At 41.2% G+C, this 21,168-nt stretch overlaps 1 protein-coding gene across 1 annotated transcript in view; it reads right to left on the bottom strand.

Annotated features, from left to right (window-relative positions):
• The window catches only part of LOC142376662 (poly(rC)-binding protein 4-like), a 150,665-nt gene that overhangs the window by 45,202 nt on the left and 84,295 nt on the right, over window positions 1-21,168 (bottom strand). Inside the window, exons 6-8 of the mRNA XM_075460113.1 lie at window positions 12,645-12,761; window positions 4,552-4,683; window positions 4,290-4,418 (exon numbers count right to left, since the gene is read on the bottom strand). Coding sequence (XP_075316228.1) covers window positions 4,290-4,418; window positions 4,552-4,683; window positions 12,645-12,761 — 378 coding nt within the window. The remainder of the gene's footprint in view (window positions 1-4,289; window positions 4,419-4,551; window positions 4,684-12,644; window positions 12,762-21,168) is intronic.

Genomic DNA, 21,168 nt, shown 5'->3' with positions numbered 1-21,168 from the left:
AGTGATTGCTAATCGATGCTAGTTATTGCTAATCAATACTGTTGATTGCTAATCAATGCTAATCAATGCTAAACAATGCTAGTTATTGCTAATCAATACTAATTATTGCTAATTAATACTTGCTGTATTGCTAATACTACCCAATGTTAATTTATTGCTAATCGAAAGCTCAGTTAATGCTTACTCTGTTTGAAGTGACTCAGGCTCAAGGCGTTGCCCCAACTTTTGCTCACATCCGGATGTTGCCGATCCAATCCACACACAATGTCCTCCACCAATCCAGATGATCCAATGTACGTCACAGCTACGTCAATTCTGACCAATGAAATAAAAATATTTTTTGACCAATGAAATCTGAACACACCTCTAAATCTAACTCCAGTGAAACACGTCTGAGACACGTAACTTCTAACCAATAAAATATGAACACACCTCTAAGCCTGCCTCCAATGAACCACGTGAATTTCTAACCAACCAAATCTGAACACATCATTACATCTGCTTCCTAGACTGTTATTAACTCCTCCCAAGCCTAACAATTGAACCAGACATAACAATTGAACCACACCCCAACTCAAAATGGCGGTTGTCACACTTTTTGTTACAAGTTGAGAAAAAGGAGGAAATACAACCTTTCAGCTGGACAGAGAAGAAATACAATTTAACACAGAAATAACAGTTGCACTATTCTTCACCTCGAAATGGCATTTGTTAAGAAAGAGAGAGAAATACAATTTAACACGCTGTGGACAGGGAAACTACAAATCAAAAGATACAGAAACAATGCATAAGCGAAAAACTTTCTTTATCTCATTACTCGACTGATAACAACTCCGCAATTAGCACATTACCTAAAGAAAACTAATAATTATTACAGTTCAACCATAAAGTGCCCCTGGAAGACACAAGGAAAGAAAATGTGATCACACACGAACATTTGCAGCAGCAGAGAACTGTCAAGGACAGAGCACCAGCCTCGTGAACGCGCAGCACCCTCTGTCCCCCTGAAAGCCAAAACACCTTCACTCGCCTGTTGAGAATAGAACTTTAGAAACTTAACACCAATCACAGCAGTACTCAATAATTCAATAATAACAAGATGCACTCAACGAAAAAGTCATAGCACATTACTGCAACAACTCCTTATCTCCCCAAGTTATTAATGTGGCAACTATAACAACGAAGCAAATTATAACAATGAAGCAAATCTGAGTTTAACTTAAAATGCTACAATTACTCAACAGTCAAGGGATGATATGAGTCAGAACCTTTTTTCTTTTCTTCTCTTTCTTGATTCACACAAACATCAGATTTCACACACACATTGACAGACAACAGAGACCGGTCCCACACACTCACACCAAGTCGGTCGATCACCAAGTCAGTCGATCACCAAGTCGGTCGATCACCAAGTCGGTCGATCAAAGTTTTGTGTCAGTCACCGTCCAAATCTTCACATTTTTAAATTATCAATTTCTTTCATTTAGACTTTTAATTTTTCAGGAGATGTGGGTGTCGGCAATATATGGAATACAAAATGTGTTTTCCCTACAAGCCTTGTGATATGGTTTCTTGACCAAAGCAACAGATGCTGACGTGTACTTTACCAGCTTCGCTGTGACCTCTCAATAATAATCTCCTGTGGCCAATTTCATAAACGAATTTGAATTTTCTTCTCAAAATGTCTTTATACTGAGGTCTCGGATAACTCCAAAGAGTTCTAAGCAGATATATAAAATGATATAAACATATATACTTAAAATGTGCTCCTCATAGAACTGGATTTTTTCATTTCAGAGTTTTTTTTGAAAGCCTGATTGATTCAATCGTTGAACTTTAATGTTCGCCAGTCAATCAATTATCAGTATTCGTTTTACTCCTTGACTAGTGAAAATAATTTTCACGTATATTTAATGAGTCTAGTGTACCCCGTACTCCCGTCAGTGTTCCTCCCCCCCATGCATTGAAGGATGGCTGATAGAACGCAAGAGGTACTATTGGTGGTCGCTCAACGGCCTACCCGCTTCTTTACAGCTATTAATTAATCCAGTTTGAATTCATCCGATTCACAATTGGCTGGAGCGCAGCGACTATAGTCCTTCTTAATTACCAACAAAAAAAATACAACAACACAATAGCCCGACCAGCTGCTCACAGCTGTCTGCTTCACAAAACACGTCTCACATAAGCTGCTGTTTACCCAATTTTTATCTCAATTAAAACACTTGGCTCCCCTTGGCCCACAATTTCAACAATTTCAGCAGCCCCCCTGCGCAGAGGTAACAATGGAAGGGCTTACCGTGTGCAGGATCCGTCTCTCTCCTGTGTTCTTTTAAATTTGGGGAAGCCGGAAGAAGCCGTCAGCTGTGCTCCACTGCTTCATCACTGTTCAAAGAGCACTTTGCTGCCTGTGGCTCTGCTTTTAATCGCAAAAAGCTAAACAACGTTTGTTTGTTTCTGTTTGTCTGGTGGTGTTGTCCTTCTGGTTCAACCAATCAGAGACGATTCATGTCAGATCACACTGTCCCTTTTCCCCCAGAAAATTACGTAAGTGTATCTTATCGAATCGAATTGCATCGAATCGTTTCGAATGGTATCTAATCGTATTGAATCGAATCAAATCGTATTGAATCTCATCGAATCGTACCGAATCATATCGTATCGTATCGAATCGTATCGAATCGCATCGAATCGTATCGAAAACAGGAAGTGAACCTACCCTCGTTGTAGCTAGCTTAAAAATGCAGTTTTGACAGGAAATGACGATCGGCGACGTCACGTTACGTTGCATCTTGGGTAGTTTGAGTATGAGTAGTAACCTCATGATGCATACCCAACATTTCGGCCAATCTAGTATGCATCCGCGAACTTCTCGCTTACTCAAACTCGCAAAGTTAGCAGGAGAAGTAGGAGAAGTATGCGTTTTGGAACACAGCCAATGATCCATCAGAGGAGATGAAAAGAGTTCTGATGTGAGATCAAACAGTATCTGAATGGATGGATGGAATTCCAAAGTTTTGCTAACATCAGCGTTTCACTACTTCTCTCTCGTCCATTCCTTCTTCCTCAGAGCGCGTTCAGGTGCTCGGAATACCAACGAGCTCCCAGAGCCTTTGATTCCCCGGTTTCACCGAGCCGCTGTTAATGGCTGCAGCATCTGATTAATCAGAACATGAATTATAGATTCAAGTGTTTCCACTATGAAGATTACTGGAAAAGGTGGACAGCACCAGGATAAAGACGTCGGAGCAGACGGGTAGAGGCCATCGCCTTCTTCTTCACGTCATCAGGACGTTAAATAAAACGTGATGGAGCGATGAAGACTGAGTGGAGCTCGTGTTTAAGGTCGCCAGGTTTTCAGAGTTTATACCAGCAGAACTTCCATGAATTAATTCTGCAAACTGTTGTCCAATAAGTCGGTAAAAAAGGGAAGAATAAACGGATGAAGGTCCTGGAGTCGGTTGTCATAGAAACTCCAACTGAGAGCTCACACGTTCAGAACAGACAGTTTAGTCATTCACAGCCCATCCAACCTGCTGCTCTCCAACTGAAACGATGGTTTTACTCGATGCTCTTACTCCATCGTTCACACACAGTGGGCTGATTATACGTTCACATGAAACGACCCGAACCAGCTCAGACGGAGGAGATTTACCGTTTCATGAGAACAGAAATGTCTTTAAAACAGTGTCTGTGCAAACTCAAGTTTCTGTTATTTACTATCCGGTCACAGTGTTTTTTGTGCACATTTTTATGGACGCTTCCCTTTAAGAATGCACATTTCAGTACTCTGAGCATTTTAAATGATTTACGCAGCCGTACTCGCTGAGGTTTGCTCTTGGAATCACTGCTGTTTTTATATATCTTTTAGCTCGTATATATATATTTTAATACTTCTTCTTTTTTTACCTGCTACTTTATACATATATATTATATTTTACTTCATGTTTATTGCTGTTTTGCACCAGGGATAAGAGGGAAACACTATTTCAATTCTGTGTTTGTCCTGCACATATGGCAGCATTGACAATAAAGTTGACTTGACTTGACTTGGAACACACATATTAAACAGGTTTCAGATCAACTTTCTGCGTAACGTCTCTGAAATGAGCCTCTTAGCCCAAAAACGATGGTGAAAAACTGGGAGATGACTTTTTAAAAATGTGTTCACACGTTTTTCTCTGTGACTCGACATCATTCTAATTTAAGTTGAAGTCTTGCTTTTGCTCTGTGCTGCCTTTGTGTTTGAGGGTGCTTTATGAATAAAGTTGGGTTGAAGGGATACGTACCTCCAGGATCACAGTGCAGATGAGTTTAACACACTGGATGATGGCGTCTTGGCCCCCTGATATGGTCACCTCCCTCTCTGTGGAGTTGGGGAGGAGGTCACCTGCCACCTGCACCTGAGCACCTGTTGTCTGCAGACACACACACACACACACACACACACACACACACACACACACACACACACACACACACACAGATTATTAACCTGAAAGTGACAGATTATTTATTTGAACGTGACAGATTACGCTGGTGTCAGCTCACCTCTCTGATCTCCTTGATCTTTGACCCGCCTTTCCCGATGAGAGAGCCGCACTGGCTGGCCGGGATGACCAGGCGTAAGGTGACCGGAGGCTTGCTGGTCACGGTGCCGTTGGCTACCAAAGCCGTCAGGTCCTGAGGGGAACAGAGAAGAACAGATAAAAACGCTGGTCAACATATTTCACTGTGTGGATTCACCTGCCGTCTGTCAGTGTGGAAACGCACCACAGGAGTATAATGCAGAAATAAATTCTTCCACTTGTAACTGAGAGAAAACAACGAATGAACCCTGAAAAGTTACAGACACAAGAATCTGCACGAACAAATAAATAGATCAATAAATAGATCGTCCTTTTGTTAAAAAGGGAGCAAAGGACTAATTACTGCGGTTTATTGTACCTTTTTTAATCATTTAATTATTATTTTCTTTACTTCCATATGTTTTGGATGTTTAAATTGTTGGATGTTGTTATATTAACATGAAAAACCAATAAATATATGTTTAAAAAAAAGGAAGCAAAGTGCAGGATGGAAATAGAAGAACTATTGACTCATTTCATATAATAATAATAATCAAATTGCATGAGCTCTGAAGTTTTAAATCTTTGATTCATATTTAACAGGAAAAGGTTTAAAGTTGTAAATATGTGGACAGCTTAAAGTTTACTGTAGGATTCTTATCAATAGAGTTAAGTTGGTAAATGAGTTAATAATATATCACAGAAACTTCTTGATCCAAAACAAAAGTATGAACAGAAACCAAAGGTCTCACAATCATTGTGCTGTTGTTATACTTTCTAAATGTAGCTTCAGAAAAGACTTGGAGATTTGTCTTTCTGCTACGATCAAAGGTGCTAATTCACTTTGTATTGTAGCCGTCTCCATGGCGACGGCAGCGCTCATCGGGGGAAAGTTTTCTCCCAGTGAGATCAGGTTTGATCAGCAGTGTTCTCTTCTCTGCTCAACATCTAAAATCTGTCAGAGTTACCGGGTTCAGAGAGAGGAAGAAGAGAAGGGAGCGAAGGGGTCACCTTGGGGTGACCTTTAACCTTTAACACGCTAACTGAGGCCTGCAGAGTCTGAGATGTAGCTCTTGGGTTTCTGACCTTGGGGTGACCTTTAACCTTTAACCTGCTAACTGAGTCGGGTTTCTGACCTTGGGGTGACCTTTAACCTTGTAACCTTTGGAAATGGCCTTATAACCCTGGCTGCTACTGACCCTAGTAGTTAGTTAACTTAGTTAACTTAGTTCCTGTTACTTTTTCACACTCTGCTGCTGTGTTTTGTCCTGTTTTGCCTAATCTGAAGACCTGCTAAATACAGAATATTCTGATTCTGGTGCCCCATCTTTCAGCAACAATCAGTACGTTGTTTTACTTTAATAATAACTCTCATCTTCAGCTCCAGGATAAAAGAAGATGGCTGAGACGGTGTAGATGAGTTAAATAGTCCAGAGGAGAGAGAATCAATCAGTGATTAAAACATTAACATAATGTTTAATATCTCAAGCTTAAACGCTCTGACACTTTTATATCCAGCAGTGTCCTTTGGAAATAATTACAGGTCGGGTTTGTTTGTAATTACTAAGACAAAGACGGGAAGTAGACAACACGATTAAGGAACACACACAAATACAAACGGCTGAGCAGAAAAAGTTGTATGATTAAAAAGAGGCTGTCGAATGAAAAAAGCCACGAAGAAGAGAGGAAAAACAGGAGGAAGCAAAGCAGAAAAGCCACGAAGAAGAGAGGAAAAACAGGAGGAAGCAAAGCAGAAAAGCCACGAAGAAGAGAGGAAAAGCAGGAGAAAGCAAAGCAGAAAAGCCACGAAGAAGAGAGGAAAAACAGGAGAAAGCAAAGCAGAAAAGCCACGAAGAAGAGAGGAAAAACAGGAGGAAGCAAAGCAGAAAAGCCACGAAGAAGAGAGGAAAAACAGGAGGAAGCAAAGCAGAAAAGCCACGAAGAAGAGAGGAAAAGCAGGAGAAAGCAAAGCAGAAAAGCCACGAAGAAGAGAGGAAAAACAGGAGGAAGCAAAGCAGAAAAGCCACGAAGAAGAGAGGAAAAACAGGAGGAAGCAAAGCAGAAAAGCCACGAAGAAGAGAGGAAAAACAGGAGGAAGCAAAGCAGAAAAGCCACGAAGAAGAGAGGAAAAACAAAGGAGGATGCAAAAATGTGATAAAATCCTGAGGAAGCAGCAGAGGTTTAAAGAAAATGTGAGATGAGAGTGAACTGAGATGGAGAAAGTTCTCTTCCTGTATGAGTTCATGTATCTGCTGCAGCTTATTTCAGCGAAGCTGAGAAAAACAAATCTGGGACTTCAGCTGTTCAAAATAACCCCGAAAAACATCTCAGAATCAGACTAAAACAGAGAAAATGACTGTAATGTGTGTCCAAAGTGCTCAGTCTTATCAGGATCAGGAATCTGCTGCATAAAACCCTTTCTGCCACAGAATGAGACGCAGCTGATATAAAACACATCTGCAGTATTCAGGCCACGTTCAGCTGATGGGCAGCACAGACCAGGCAGAGCCGCCATTTACATTCCAGATGCAAGGAGGCGCCCAGTCCAGCTCGGCCTAATTGATTGAACCAATCGTATTAAGAGCCGTTATTTATTACCTGAGTTAATTAAAAGGAAGAGAGGGAGAGTCTTCCAGGAAGGCTGGACCGAGGATGGGAGGAGAGCTGCTGGAGGGGAAGAGAAAAGAGGGGGAGGAGAAAAGAGGGGGAAGGACAGCTGAGAGGAGCCGCCGAAGAGGATAAGATGGGATTAAAAAGAAGTGGGGGACAGGAGCCTTTGACTAATTTATTTATTTTATTATTATTATTATTGTTATTATTGTTATTATTATTTTGATCATTATGAGCTGATTATCATTATTATTATTATTATTATTATTATTATTATTATTATTATTATTATTATTATTATTATTATTATTATTATTCATTTATTTATTTTTTAATTATTATTTTGATCATTATTAGCTGATTATTATTGTTATTATTATTATTATTATTATTTTTTAATTATTATTTTGATTAGGAGGTGGAATGATTGAGAAACGCAGCGTAAACTGACAGCATCGTTCACAAACATTCAGGTTTCAGGTTCTGTGAGGATGCTGCAGATGAAGATTGATCCTGTTTTCTCAAACATAACACCCCTGAGCGAACAACCGGGAGGCCGCTACACTCAAACTGTCCACCACAGAGAGTTAACCACAGAGAGTTAACCACAAAGAGTTAACCACAGAGAGTTAACCACAGAGAGTTAACCAAAGAGAGTTAACCCCAGAGAGTTAACCAAAGAGAGTTAACCACAGAGAGTTAACCACAGAGAGTTAACCAAAGAGAGTTAACCAAAGAGAGTTAACCAAAGAGAGTTAATCACAGAGAGTTAATCAAAGAGAGTTAACCAAAGAGAGTTAACCACAGAGAGTTAAACAAAGAGAGTTAACCAAAGAGAGTTAACCACAGAGAGTTAACCAAAGAGAGTTAACCAAAGAGAGTTAACCACAGAGAGTTAACCAAAGAGAGTTAACCACAGAGAGTTCACCACAGAGAGTTAACCAAAGAAAGTTAACCACAGAGAGTTAACCACAGAGAGTTAACCACAGAGAGTTAACCAAAGAGAGTTAACCACAGAGAGTTAACCACAGAGAGTTAACCAAAGAAAGTTAACCAAAGAGAGTTAACCACAGAGAGTTAACCACAGAGAGTTAACCAAAGAGAGTTAACCACAGAGAGTTAACCACAGAGAGTTAACCAAAGAAAGTTAACCACAGAGAGTTAACCACAGAGAGTTAACCAAAGAAAGTTAACCAAAGAGAGTTAACCACAGAGAGTTAACCAAAGAGAGTTAACCACAGAGAGTTAATCACAGAGAGTTAACCAAAGAGAGTTAACCAAAGAGAGTTAATCACAGAGAGTTAATCAAAGAGAGTTAACCACAGAGAGTTAACCACAGAGAGTTAACCAAAGAGAGTTAACCACAGAGAGTTAGCCAAAGAGAGTTAGCCACAGAGAGTTAACCACAGAGAGTTAACCAAAGAGAGTTAACCACAGAGAGTTAACCACAGAGAGTTAACCAAAGAGAGTTAACCACAGAGAGTTAACCAAAGAGAGTTAACCAAAGAGAGTTAACCACAGAGAGTTAACCAAAGAGTTAACCACAGAGAGTTAACCAAAGAGAGTTAACCAAAGAGAGTTAACCACAGAGAGTTAACCAAAGAGAGTTAACCACAGAGAGTTAACCACAGAGAGTTAACCATAGAGAGTTAACCACAGAGAGTTAACCAAAGAGAGTTAACCACAGAGAGTTCACCACAGAGAGTTAACCATAGAGAGTTAACCACAGAGAGTTAACCAAAGAGAGTTAACCAAAGAGAGTTAACCACAGAGAGTTAACCAAAGAGTTAACCACAGAGAGTTAACCAAAGAGAGTTAACCAAAGAGAGTTAACCACAGAGAGTTAACCAAAGAGAGTTAACCACAGAGAGTTAACCACAGAGAGTTAACCAAAGAGTTAACCACAGAGAGTTAACCAAAGAGAGTTAACCAAAGAGAGTTAACCACAGAGAGTTAACCAAAGAGAGTTAACCACAGAGAGTTCACCACAGAGAGTTAACCAAAGAGAGTTAACCACAGAGAGTTAACCACAGAGAGTTAACCATAGAGAGTTAACCACAGAGAGTTAACCAAAGAGAGTTAACCACAGAGAGTTAACCAAAGAGAGTTAACCAAAGAGAGTTAACCACAGAGAGTTAACCAAAGAAGGTTAACCACAGAGAGTTAACCACAGAGAGTTAACCAAAGAGAGTTAACCAAAGAGAGTTAACCAGAGAGTTAACCAAAGAGAGTTAACCACAGAGAGTTAACCACAGAGAGTTAACCAAAGAGAGTTAACCACAGAGAGTTAACCACAGAGAGTTAACCAAAGAGAGTTAACCAAAGAGAGTTAACCACAGAGAGTTCACCACAGAGAGTTAACCAAAGAGAGTTAACCACAGAGAGTTAACCACAGAGAGTTAACCACAGAGAGTTAACCAAGAGAGTTAACCACAGAGAGTTAACCACAGAGAGTTAACCAAGAGAGTTAACCACAGAGAGTTAACCAAAGAGAGTTAACCACAGAGAGTTAACCAAGAGAGTTAACCACAGAGAGTTAACCACAGAGAGTTAACCACAGAGAGTTAACCAAAGAGAGTTAACCACAGAGAGTTAATCACAGAGAGTTAACCACAGAGAGTTAACCACAGAGAGTTAGCCGGCTGCGCTCAAAACCATTCACTGTAATAAAACACTTAATAATCGCAGCATCGGTGGTGGTCTTACAGCAGCTCGACATGCTTCCACATCAGAGATCAGAGGGGCGTACGACACAGCCAGGCTAATGACTAAACAAGCTGCCTCTCTTTTAACCTGCCTCATCACCTTGGTAACGGTTTAAATGAAATAGTTTGGGAAAAGTAAGAGACTTCACTGAAACATTTAGTTCAATGTTTGGCTGAACTGAAAGAGCTGGATTATTAAAAAGGGAAAACCGAACTGAACCACATCACAGCATCTTTTCAGCGTTTAATCTGTAGAATATCTGATTTAAACTTAACTTAAAGGAAACAAGGATGCCCAAGTTTAAATTGTACGTGAAGAAGAGAATTTGGTTTCAAACCAAAGAGTTCAGAGTGACTTCATCAGAAGTTTTACATGGCGGTGGTCCGACCTTTGACCCGGAAGGACAACACAGCCAGACAAACGGAAACAAACGAACACGTCACAAACGTGAGAGCTGTGCACTTTATACAACATTTTTATCAACTAATTTATCTCTGTTTTGTATCATGTGACCCCCTGGCATTGTGTTGTATTACCTTAATGTTCTGTGTTTTCACTCATTGGAACGTCTGACTTTTCAATAAAGTTTGCTTTAAAAAAATTTTTTTTTAAAAAGATACTTTATCGGGAAACGAAATATCGATATATTTCGCAGTATCGATAAAATTGCTCAGCCCTATAAAACATGCAGCCAGTTTGGGATGATTTGTACGTTATGGGGGCATTTTATGTTATTTTATTATTATTTTATTATCATTTATTTTATGCATTTTCATTGAAAATACAAACCGATTTTCTTCCATTAAGTCTGGCTCTCTGCTGCAGTGTGGATCAGCAGGAAAGTGTGTAAAAACTGGAGTCTGTGAACAGCCTGAAACGGCTGCATTTTCCTATCCAATTCAAATTTCAATAAAGTTTGCTTTAAAAAAAACGTTTTGAATAAAAAAACAAACAAAAAAAAAACGATAGTTTATCGTGAAATGAAATATCGATATATATCGCAGTATCGATAAAATTGCTCAGCCCTATTCTCCATCCAGATTGAGCATGACAGATGGAGTGGAAATCAGAAGGTCAGAGGTCAGAGGGGGAAGAGGCAGGCGGATATAAGCTGTGATCTGCATGGGAAACAGAGCAGAGACGGACAGGAGGGGAAGCTGTCGGTTCAGCCGGGGCAAAGCTTTACCCCCATAGAGGAAGAGGAAGACCTGATGTGCATATTGATCCACTCAGCAGTGAAACTGAAGCTCTGCGGATGGGTTTGTTTCTGCTGGATCGGCTTCCTTTGACCCTAAGAGAAAACTTTGTTTCTGAGTCTGTTTGCACAGCTGAGTGTTCACAGACTGTATCTGTGTCATGTTGCAGTCGTTCTCAGGACACTGAGCAGCATTAAGACTCTATAGCAGGATCAAGATTGATAAACAGAAAGTAGGGCTGGGCGAGTTAACTCGTCATTATCGCGTCAACGTCGATAAATATTTTATCGCTCATTAACGCAGTTTTTTTAATTTTTTGATTTGTTTTATTATTGTAAAAGTCTCTTGCTCACAGGCTTTTATTTAGTAAAAGTCTGTCGCTCAAAGGCTTTTATTTTGTAAAAGTCTGTTGCTCACAGGCTTTTATTTTGTAAAAGTCTGTCGCTCACAGGCTTTTATTTCGTAAAAGTCTATTGCTCACAGGCTTTTATTTTGTAAAAGTCTGTCGCTCACAGGCTTTTATTTTGTAAAAGTCTGTCGCTCACAGGCTTTTATTTTGTAAAAGTCTGTCGCTCACAGGCTTTTATTTTGTAAAAGTCTGTTGCTCATAGGATTTTATTTTGTAAAAAATATTTTTTAAAAAGAAATATTTTATCGTGCAATAATGTAGGTTGTATTTATTTATTTAAATTATTATAAAAAAATTAATTAAAAAAATAATAATTTAATTAAAACTAATAATAATAATTTGGCAGAGAGAGGGCGAACAACACGTATTAACTTGTTATTAAGGCCACTAAATATTTTATCGCGTATTAACGCATTTATATTTATTTATTTTTTTTAATTTTTCAAATTTATTTTAATATTGTAAAAGTCTGTTGCTCACAGGCTTTTATTTTGTAAAAGTCTGCTGCTGTCTGCTGTGGAACAGGAAAAGAAAGTAATCGGCGGATCCACCAAACATGGAGAAGGGTACGGAACTTTTACTCGGCCATTTTCATGTTAAAGTTCTTCCAGACGGCGGAGTCGACAGAACCAAAGTCATCTGTAAACACTGCCAAGTTGAATTGTCTTCTCAGCGTAGTAGTTCCAGTCTAAAATATCACTTAAAGGCAAAACACACAACTGATAGCAGCAAGTCATTCAAGGAAACAGACAGTGGAGCGAGGCTTCTACATAAAAACTACAGAAAGATGCTGATGTTAAAAGTGTGTTTGCACAACAAATGTTATGGCACTTTCATTCATATGGCAGCACATTTAGAATAAAACTAAATGCTAAAAGCTATACGCTACTTTTGGATTCATTTTTGGATTCTGCGTACAAATGTGATTAATCGTGATTAATCAGGGAAATCATGTGATTAATTAGATTAAAAGTTTTAATCGTTGCCCGGCCCTAACAGAAAGTCAGATCCTGATAATAACCTGTTTGCAGAGCAAACGCAGAGAGGTCAGTCTCCCAGCCAGAGAGCCGCCATGTTGTAGAGTTAAAGGTTAGGCTGCGTATGTGTGTGCACGTGTGTGTGTGCACGTGTGTGTGCACGTGTGTGTGCACGTACCTCCTCCAGCTTGAAGGTGATCATGGTGAAGGCTCTGAACACGCAGTCCGTCGGCCCCGTGATGGTGATGATCCTCTCAGGGCAGGAGCCCTCTGAGATGTTGATCCTGGCGCTGCTCTGTGGGGCAGAGAGGGGGGGGGGGCAATAAGGAAGGGTTAGGGTGGGGCAGAGATGGAGGGGGGGCAATAAGGAAGGGTTAGGGTGGGGCAGAGATGGAGGAGGGGCAATAAGGAAGGGTTAGGGTGGGGCAGAGATGGAGGGGGGGCAATAAGGAAGGGTTAGGGTGGGGCAGAGATGGAGGGGGGGCAATAAGGAAGGGTTAGGGTGGGGCAGAGATGGAGGGGGGGCAATAAGGAAGGGTTAGGAACACGGGGGGGTTAATGAGATCAGGGAGGGGACAGAAAACACATTAGTGGGAGGAAGGGATGAGACACAGAAGAGGAGGAGAAGTGTTACTGCTGCACTCATTCATCACTACCTGAAGGAGAGACACCTGGAGGAGCGAGGGATGGAGAGAGGAGAGGAGGAGAGAGAGAGGGAGGAGGAGAGAGAGAGGGAGGAGGAGAGAGAGAGAGAGAGGAGAGTAGGAGAGAGGGATGGAGGGAGAGGGAGAGGGAGGAGGAGAGAGAGAGGGAGGAGAGTAGGAGAGAGGGATGGAGGGAGAGAGGAGGAGAGAGAGAGGAGAGAGAGGGAGAGGGAGGGAGGGAGGAGGAGAGGAGGAGAGAGAGTGGAGAGAGGAGAGAGGAGGAGAGAGAGAGGAGAGAGGAGAGAGAGAGAGGGAGGGAGGGAGGGAGGAGAGGAGGAGAGGGAGAGGGAGGAGAGTGAAGAGAGGAGAGGAGAGAGGGATGGAGAGAGAGAGGATGATGGAGGAAGCCAGTCAGAGAAGAGAATATAGTAAATCTAAGTTTTAGGAGGAGGAAATGAAAGGATTACTGAGAGCAGGGAGAGAAAGCTTAAGATGATTCTGATGAGGAGGAAGAAGTGATTCCAGCCCAGGAAATGGAAAGATTAAATATATTAAAGGAGGAGGAGGAGGAGGAGGAGGAGGAGGAGGAGGAGGAGGAGGAGGAGGAGGAAGAGGAGGAGGAGGAGGAGGAGGAGGAGGAGGAGGAGGAGGGGGAGGAGGAGGGAAAGGAGGAGGAGGAGGGAAAGGATGAGGAGAGGAAAGGAGAGGCGGTGCAAATATTTGAGGAGGACTCAGACAGAGATAAAGGAGCTGCAGTAATAACTGATGGAGGACGTGAGGAGGAAATTATAGATAAACAGAGACGATTAGACTCTGAGGGCACTGTAGGGTTCACTCTGATCTGATGGTTCCTCTTTTATTCAGAGCAGGAACCTTTGGTTCCTTTAAAGAGGCAGAGCACACAGTGGAACCTTTGGTTCCTTTAAAGAGGCAGAGCACACAGTGGAACCTTTGGTTCCAGCGTACAGTGGAACCTTTGGTTCCTTTAAAGAGGCAGAGCGCACAGTGGAACCTTTGGTTCCAGCGTACAGTGGAACCTTTGGTTCCTTTAAAGAGGCAGAGCGCACAGTGGAACCTTTGGTTCCTTTAAAGAGGCAGAGCGCACAGTGGAACCTTTGGTTCCTTTAAAGAGGCAGAGCACACAGTGGAACCTTTGGTTCCTTTAAAGAGGCAGAGCGCACAGTGGAACCTTTGGTTCCTTTAAAGAGGCAGAGCGCACAGTGGAACCTTTGGTTCCTTTAAAGAGGCAGAGCGCACAGTGGAACCTTTGGTTCCTTTAAAGAGGCAGAGCACACAGTGGAACCTTTGGTTCCTTTAAAGAGGCAGAGCGCACAGTGGAGGTGTCGGCTGGGGATCGTATGAGCCGCTAACGTGAAGAAGCCCTCAGACAGACTGCACAGATGCAAAGGAACTCCATCATATGTGTCTGAACTTACAATAAAATATGGCCGAGGCCCTAAACCAACCCCATACACCATGGATGTATTACACTAACTGGAGACCACAAAATGGCCGCCGTTGATTTCAATGGATTGAAAGCTGCATACTACATACTGCATACTACATACTACATACTGCATACTGCATACTACATACTACATACTGCATACTGCATACTGCATACTACATACTGCATACTGCATATTGCATACTGCATACTGCATACTGCATACTGCATACTACATACTACATACTGCATACTGCATACTGCATACTGCATTCTACATACTACATACTGCATTCTACATACTACATACTGCATACTGCATACTACATACTGCATACTGCATACTTCCATACTGCATACTACATACTACATACTGCATACTGCATACTGCATTCTACATACTACATACTGCATACTGCATACTACATACTGCATACTGCATACTACATACTGCATACTGCATACTGCATTCTACATACTACATACTGCATACTGCATACTACATACTGCATACTGCATACTTCCATACTGCATACTACATACTACATACTGCATACTGCATACTGCATTCTACATACTACATACTGCATACTGCATACTACATACTGCATACTGCATACTACATACTGCATACTGCATACTGCATTCTACATACTACATACTGTATACTGCATACTACATACTGCATACTGCATACTTCCATACTGCATACTACATACTACATACTGCATACTGCATACTGCATTCTACATACTACATACTGCATACTGCATACTTCCATACTGCATACTACATACTACATACTGCATACTGCATACTGCAGTCTACATACTACATACTGCATACTGCATACTGCATACTGCATACTACATACTACATACTGCATACTACATACTACATACTGCATTCTACATACTACATACTGCATACTGCATACTTCCATACTGCATACTGCATACTACATACTGCATACTGCATTCTACATACTACATACTGCATACTGCATACTACATACTGCATACTGCATACTGCATACTACATACTACATACTGCATACTACATACTGCATACTGCATACTACATACTGCATACTGCATACTGCATACTACATACTGCATACTGCATACTTCCATACTGCATACTACATACTACATACTGCATACTGCATACTGCATTCTACATACTACATACTGCATACTGCATACTTCCATACTGCATACTACATACTACATACTGCACACTGCATACTGCATTCTACATACTACATACTGCATACTGCATACTACATACTGCATACTGCATACTACATACTGCATACTGCATACTGCATTCTACATACTACATACTGCATACTGCATACTACATACTGCATACTGCATACTTCCATACTGCATACTACATACTACATACTGCATACTGCATTCTACATACTACATACTGCATACTGCATACTGCATACTACATACTACATACTACATACTGCATACTGCATACTACATACTACATACTGCATACTACATACTACATACTGCATACTGCATTCTACATACTACATACTGCATACTGCATACTGCATACTACATACTACATACTACATACTGCATACTGCATACTACATACTACATACTGCATACTGCATACTACATACTGCATACTGCATACTACATACTACATACTGCATACTGCATACTACATACTACATACTGCATACTACATACTACATACTGCATACTACATACTGCATACTACATACTGCATACTGCATACTACATACTACATACTGCATACTGCATACTACATACTACATACTGCATACTGCATACTGCATACTACATACTACATACTACATACTGCATACTGCATACTACATACTACATACTGCATACTGCATACTACATACTGCATACTGCATACTACATACTACATACTGCATACTACATACTGCATACTACATACTGCATACTACATACTGCATACTGCATACTACATACTTCCATACTGCATACTCATCGATCAGACAGTATGCAGAGCGTTTACCCACAATGCATTTCGCTCCTGCTTGAGCCGAAATCAGCCGGCCTGAAGCTGATTTCTCTTAAGCTCTAAACTCTGTAAACTTTAGCAACATTTGAAACATTTTCAGGCGAGAAAGTAGTCGTTTAGATCCCCAACGTGTTGAAAACCTGACAAAATACCGGCTATTTACAATTTTGTTCCCACGAATTCAGCGCTACTAAAGCTAGCCGCAGTGAGCAACACACTTCCGGTTATTTTCACAAAATAAAATACCCGTTGCCTTTTATCATAGGGAAAGCCATTACCATACAATTGGTGCTTTTGTTTTCAAAACAGGAAGTGAACCTACAAGTGAACCTACCCTCGTTGTAGCTAGCTTGAAACTGCCGTTTTGACAGGAAATGACGATCGGCGACGTCACATTACGTTGCATCTTGGGTAGTTTGAGTATGAGTAGTAACCTCATGATGCATACCCAATATTTCGGAGAATCTAGTATGCATCCGGGAACTTCTTGCTTACTCAAACTCGCATACTAACTCAGAAAGTTAGTAGGAGAAGCAGGAGTAGTATGCGGTTTGGAACACAGTTTTTTCCTCTTTGAGGTTTGTTTCCTGTTAGAACAACTACTTCTTCGACTGAATTAAAGCCACCAACAGCGCAGCCTACAGCGCCCCCTGTGGTGCCTCCACACAGCTGAGTTTATCCACCAGATCTTTCCTTTCTGAAAGCTGGCTGCAGATGCAGCTGAAGGACCTGAGGAGGAGGTGAAACCAAATATAAGATAAGAATAAAACTCTTCAAACTCTTCAGCTCAGGAGGTGTAATCAGTCCACATGTGAACTTTAACCTGCTCTGGATCCACTTCAGTGTGATCAGTGATGCCTTTATGTCCGCCTGCGGGGGCTCAGAGGCCGTTTGAAGAACTGGGACTACGGTTTGTTTCTTTGGTGTTTAATTAGTTCAGACTTCTGGAAGCAGGAACACCGACAGCTGCCAGCGATGGAGATCCCTCCATCATGATGTGAGCAGCCAAAACACTCTTTCTGTTGAGCTGAAACACGATTTTAAAGCTGACACACTGGGTTATTGGTTTGAATCCCAGCAGCGTCGGTTAGATTCCCCTCCCCATTATATCCTCCACCACAGATCAAAGCTGCTCTCCTTCTGTTTTCCACTTTGCTTCTGCTAATAAAGCAGAGATGTAATTATTCTCCTGTATCGTTTATCATCTCAGCTAAAGTACATTAGAGGCATCTCCACCTCCATTCATCCATCGTTCAATCCATCCCTCCACCATCACCCCCCTCTTTTACCCATCTTCCCTTCAGTTCGATGCCTTTATCCATACTTCCTGCCCCGCCTCCATCCATCATTCCCGCTGATCCACCCACTTAACCCTGATCCTATCAATTACCCCCCACCCCCATCTCAACCCTTCCCTTCATCCATCCTTTTCTACCCCTCCTTTCCTCTCCTGAATCCTTCTCCACCCACCTCCTCCTGTTCCTTTATTGGACAAACCTTTGTGGGAGGAGCCACTAAATGAGACATTTAATCTCATCTTTATGCTCAGAGGACAGAAATCAAGCTGCAGCGTTCCTGTTTTACTCTGTATGCCACGTCCAGGGGTTTCCCATGTTTTTAGTTTTAGGTTTTATCATGTTTTAGTGATGTTTTATCATGTTTTTAGTTATGTTTTATCATGTTTTATCATGTTTTTAGTTATGTTTTATCATGTTTTATCATGTTTTTAGTTATGTTTTATCATGTTTTATCATGTTTTAGTTATGTTTTATCATGTTTTAGTTATGTTTTATCATGTTTTTAGTTATGTTTTATCATGTTTTTAGTTTTAGGTTTTATCATGTTTTATCATGTTTTATCATGTTTTAGTTATGTTTTATCATGTTTTAGTTATGTTTTATCATGTTTTTAGTTATGTTTTATCATTCTTTATCATGTTTTTAGTTTTAGGTTTTATCATGTTTTTAGTTTTGGGTTGTGTCATGTCTTGGTTTTTGAGTTGATGTTTAGTTAGTATTAGTTTTTTAGTTATTTTTTTCACTCATGTCACCTGTTCATCGTCCCAGCTGCACCCATTCACCATCACTCCCAGTTCAGTATTTAGTTGCCAGTTTCCCCTTTTAGTTTGTGAAATCCTTTTGCTGTTTTTCACCCCTCACGCCACGCCACGCCACGCCACGCCACGCCACGCCACGCCACGCCACGCCACGCCACGCCACGCCACGCCACGCCACGCCACGCCACGCCACGCCACGCCACGCCACGCCAAGTCCATGTCAAGTCTATTGTTTTTTCTTGTCATCTTCATGTTTTTGTCCCACAGTTTAGTTTTTGTCACCCGGCTCAGCCTTTTGTTAACTTTGTTTTTGAATAATAAACCCAGTTTTACCTTTTTACACCTCTGGAGTTCCCATCCGTGTCCTGCCATCCACCAATCTGACTCTGTAGCACCAAAAAACTCATCCAAATGCCTCCAATCTGCCAGTAAAGTTCAATAAAATGGCTAAAATAACCTTATTGACCAGCTGAATGGTGAATGGACTGCACTTAGTGCTTTTGTTGTCTAGTTTTCTAGTCTCGACGCTACCAGGGCTTGTACGGAGGCACCGGAGGCAACACTGGGCTCAGGGGACCAAAGAACTGACTGATCATCCTCCTGAGCTACAGCCACCGTAGTACCAACGACTGCAGAACTAAAGGCCCAAATATATCAATAAATCAGGATTAATCAGAATAAATCAGGATTTCTCTTCTTCCACCACTTCCAGTTTCCCTGCCTCATATCCAGGGCTGAGGAAACACCAGCTGTGTTCAGTTAATATCAGAATATCGTGCAGTCCCAAAGCTGCAGCTTCTCTTCTGCCCAGCTTCTAATGTCACCATGAAAACTCTTTTAAGGAAGGAAGTTTTCTAAAATTCAACAAACAGAAAGAAAATATAAAATCCAGAACTGGCTGCAGTTTAAAGAAAGAGGTCACGGTGAGAAGGAGGGAACCCAACTCAGGTTTTATACTTATTCAAAATGCTGCTGAGGCAGTTAATCCAAACATGTAAAGACCAGCTTCACAGCATCTGGAATCAGAGCAAAACTGAGAGAGAAGAACCGGGAGAAGCATTTCCACTCAACACGGTCCACGGCCGCATCCAGAAATGTGAGCTGAAGCTGCACCACACCTTTATTATTTAAGTGCCTTGAGATGAGATTTGTTGTATTTGGCGCTTTATAAATAAAAATGAATTGAATTGAATAGAACATCTTTCACTGATTCTGCATTTGTTTCTATTTTAAACTATTTACATGAGCCAGTTACGTTTTTTGTTGCATTTTAGAGAACTTGAAGAGGCTGATGGAGATTTATTTAATGCATTTGTGTAAAAACGTGGTTGTTGTTGCTCCCCAGATCTCCTCCCCTCCTGTTGCCCTAATGAGTGCAGCAGCGTTGTGGTACAGTCCTTTGGAGCTCAGGAAGGATGGACGGCCGTGTCATTCAGCCGGATCACTCTGCTCTGTTCTGCTTTATTAGGGAGGGTTAGGTTAAGTCACGCTGCCGGTGTTTGAGCGTCGCTTTGGGAATAAAGAGTGAGAGGGAGGCGTTGGTTATAAATCCAGTGATTCTAAAGGGTTTGTCCTTGAGAGGCAAAAGTCTGTAAATACTCAGAGAAAAACAACCTTTTCTTTTCAAACCTCCCACAGGAGAGTTTTCTTACTTTCACTAAACTTTGCTTTTCAGTTTTATAACCAGTTCCTGGTGGTGTTGGAACTGATTTTACTCAGTACTTTTTTACTCTTACTCAAGTAATTAGTTGGATGACAACTTTTTACTTTCACTTATTCCACATATTATTCTGAAGTAACGGTACTTTTACTTGAGTACAATTTTTGGCTACTCTACCCACCTCTGGCTGTCTCCTTCCCGGTGCTAGCTTGTTTTCGTTCTTTGAGATTCGTGGGTTTTTCCCCTTGGGAAGCAAACCACATATTTTATCCTTTTCCACTACATGACGCTTGCTTTTATCTTTCTCATGGTCATATTAAAAAAAAAGTCCCTTAAAGGACTTTGCCACTTTCTCCCAGCTTTTGCTGCAACCGCCATTGTGCTGCCAGGTGAGGTCACGGACCGTGAGGCGCAGTAAAGCGCAGCCAGCTGCCGTAAAACCGCCCGAGCGGAATAAATCGATCATATGAGTCCAACCAATTGAGGTTTATAATTAAATTGACAGAGACGAAACTCGCAATACAGTTTCAGTTGGTGTTTGTTTTTTTCTTTTAATTTTCGTTTTGATTTATTTTGGTTCACAAAATAGTTTTTTCAATTTTTTCGTTGGTTTTGGTTACCGACGACGACCTCGGTGTGGAGTCCTGATGGACGGGCTCAGAGGAGAGTCGCCGCTCCTTTAACTGCTCAGAACGCCTTCAGGAAGCCTCCCACAGGTGTTTCTGACGCCAGCAGCCAGTAAACAGGGATTTTAACATCATTTACTGTCCAGTTTTCCAGCCAAAACACACTGATCCAACAAGCCAATTTATAAGAGATTGTTGGTTTCACAGCATATTAAATATGAGTCTG

The sequence above is a fragment of the Odontesthes bonariensis genome, chromosome 3 (genome assembly GCF_027942865.1).
Source record: "Odontesthes bonariensis isolate fOdoBon6 chromosome 3, fOdoBon6.hap1, whole genome shotgun sequence".
NCBI classification, from domain to species: domain Eukaryota; kingdom Metazoa; phylum Chordata; class Actinopteri; order Atheriniformes; family Atherinopsidae; genus Odontesthes; species Odontesthes bonariensis.
The sequence above is the reverse complement of the archived record's forward strand: the minus strand, read 5'-3'. Positions and strand labels throughout refer to the sequence as shown.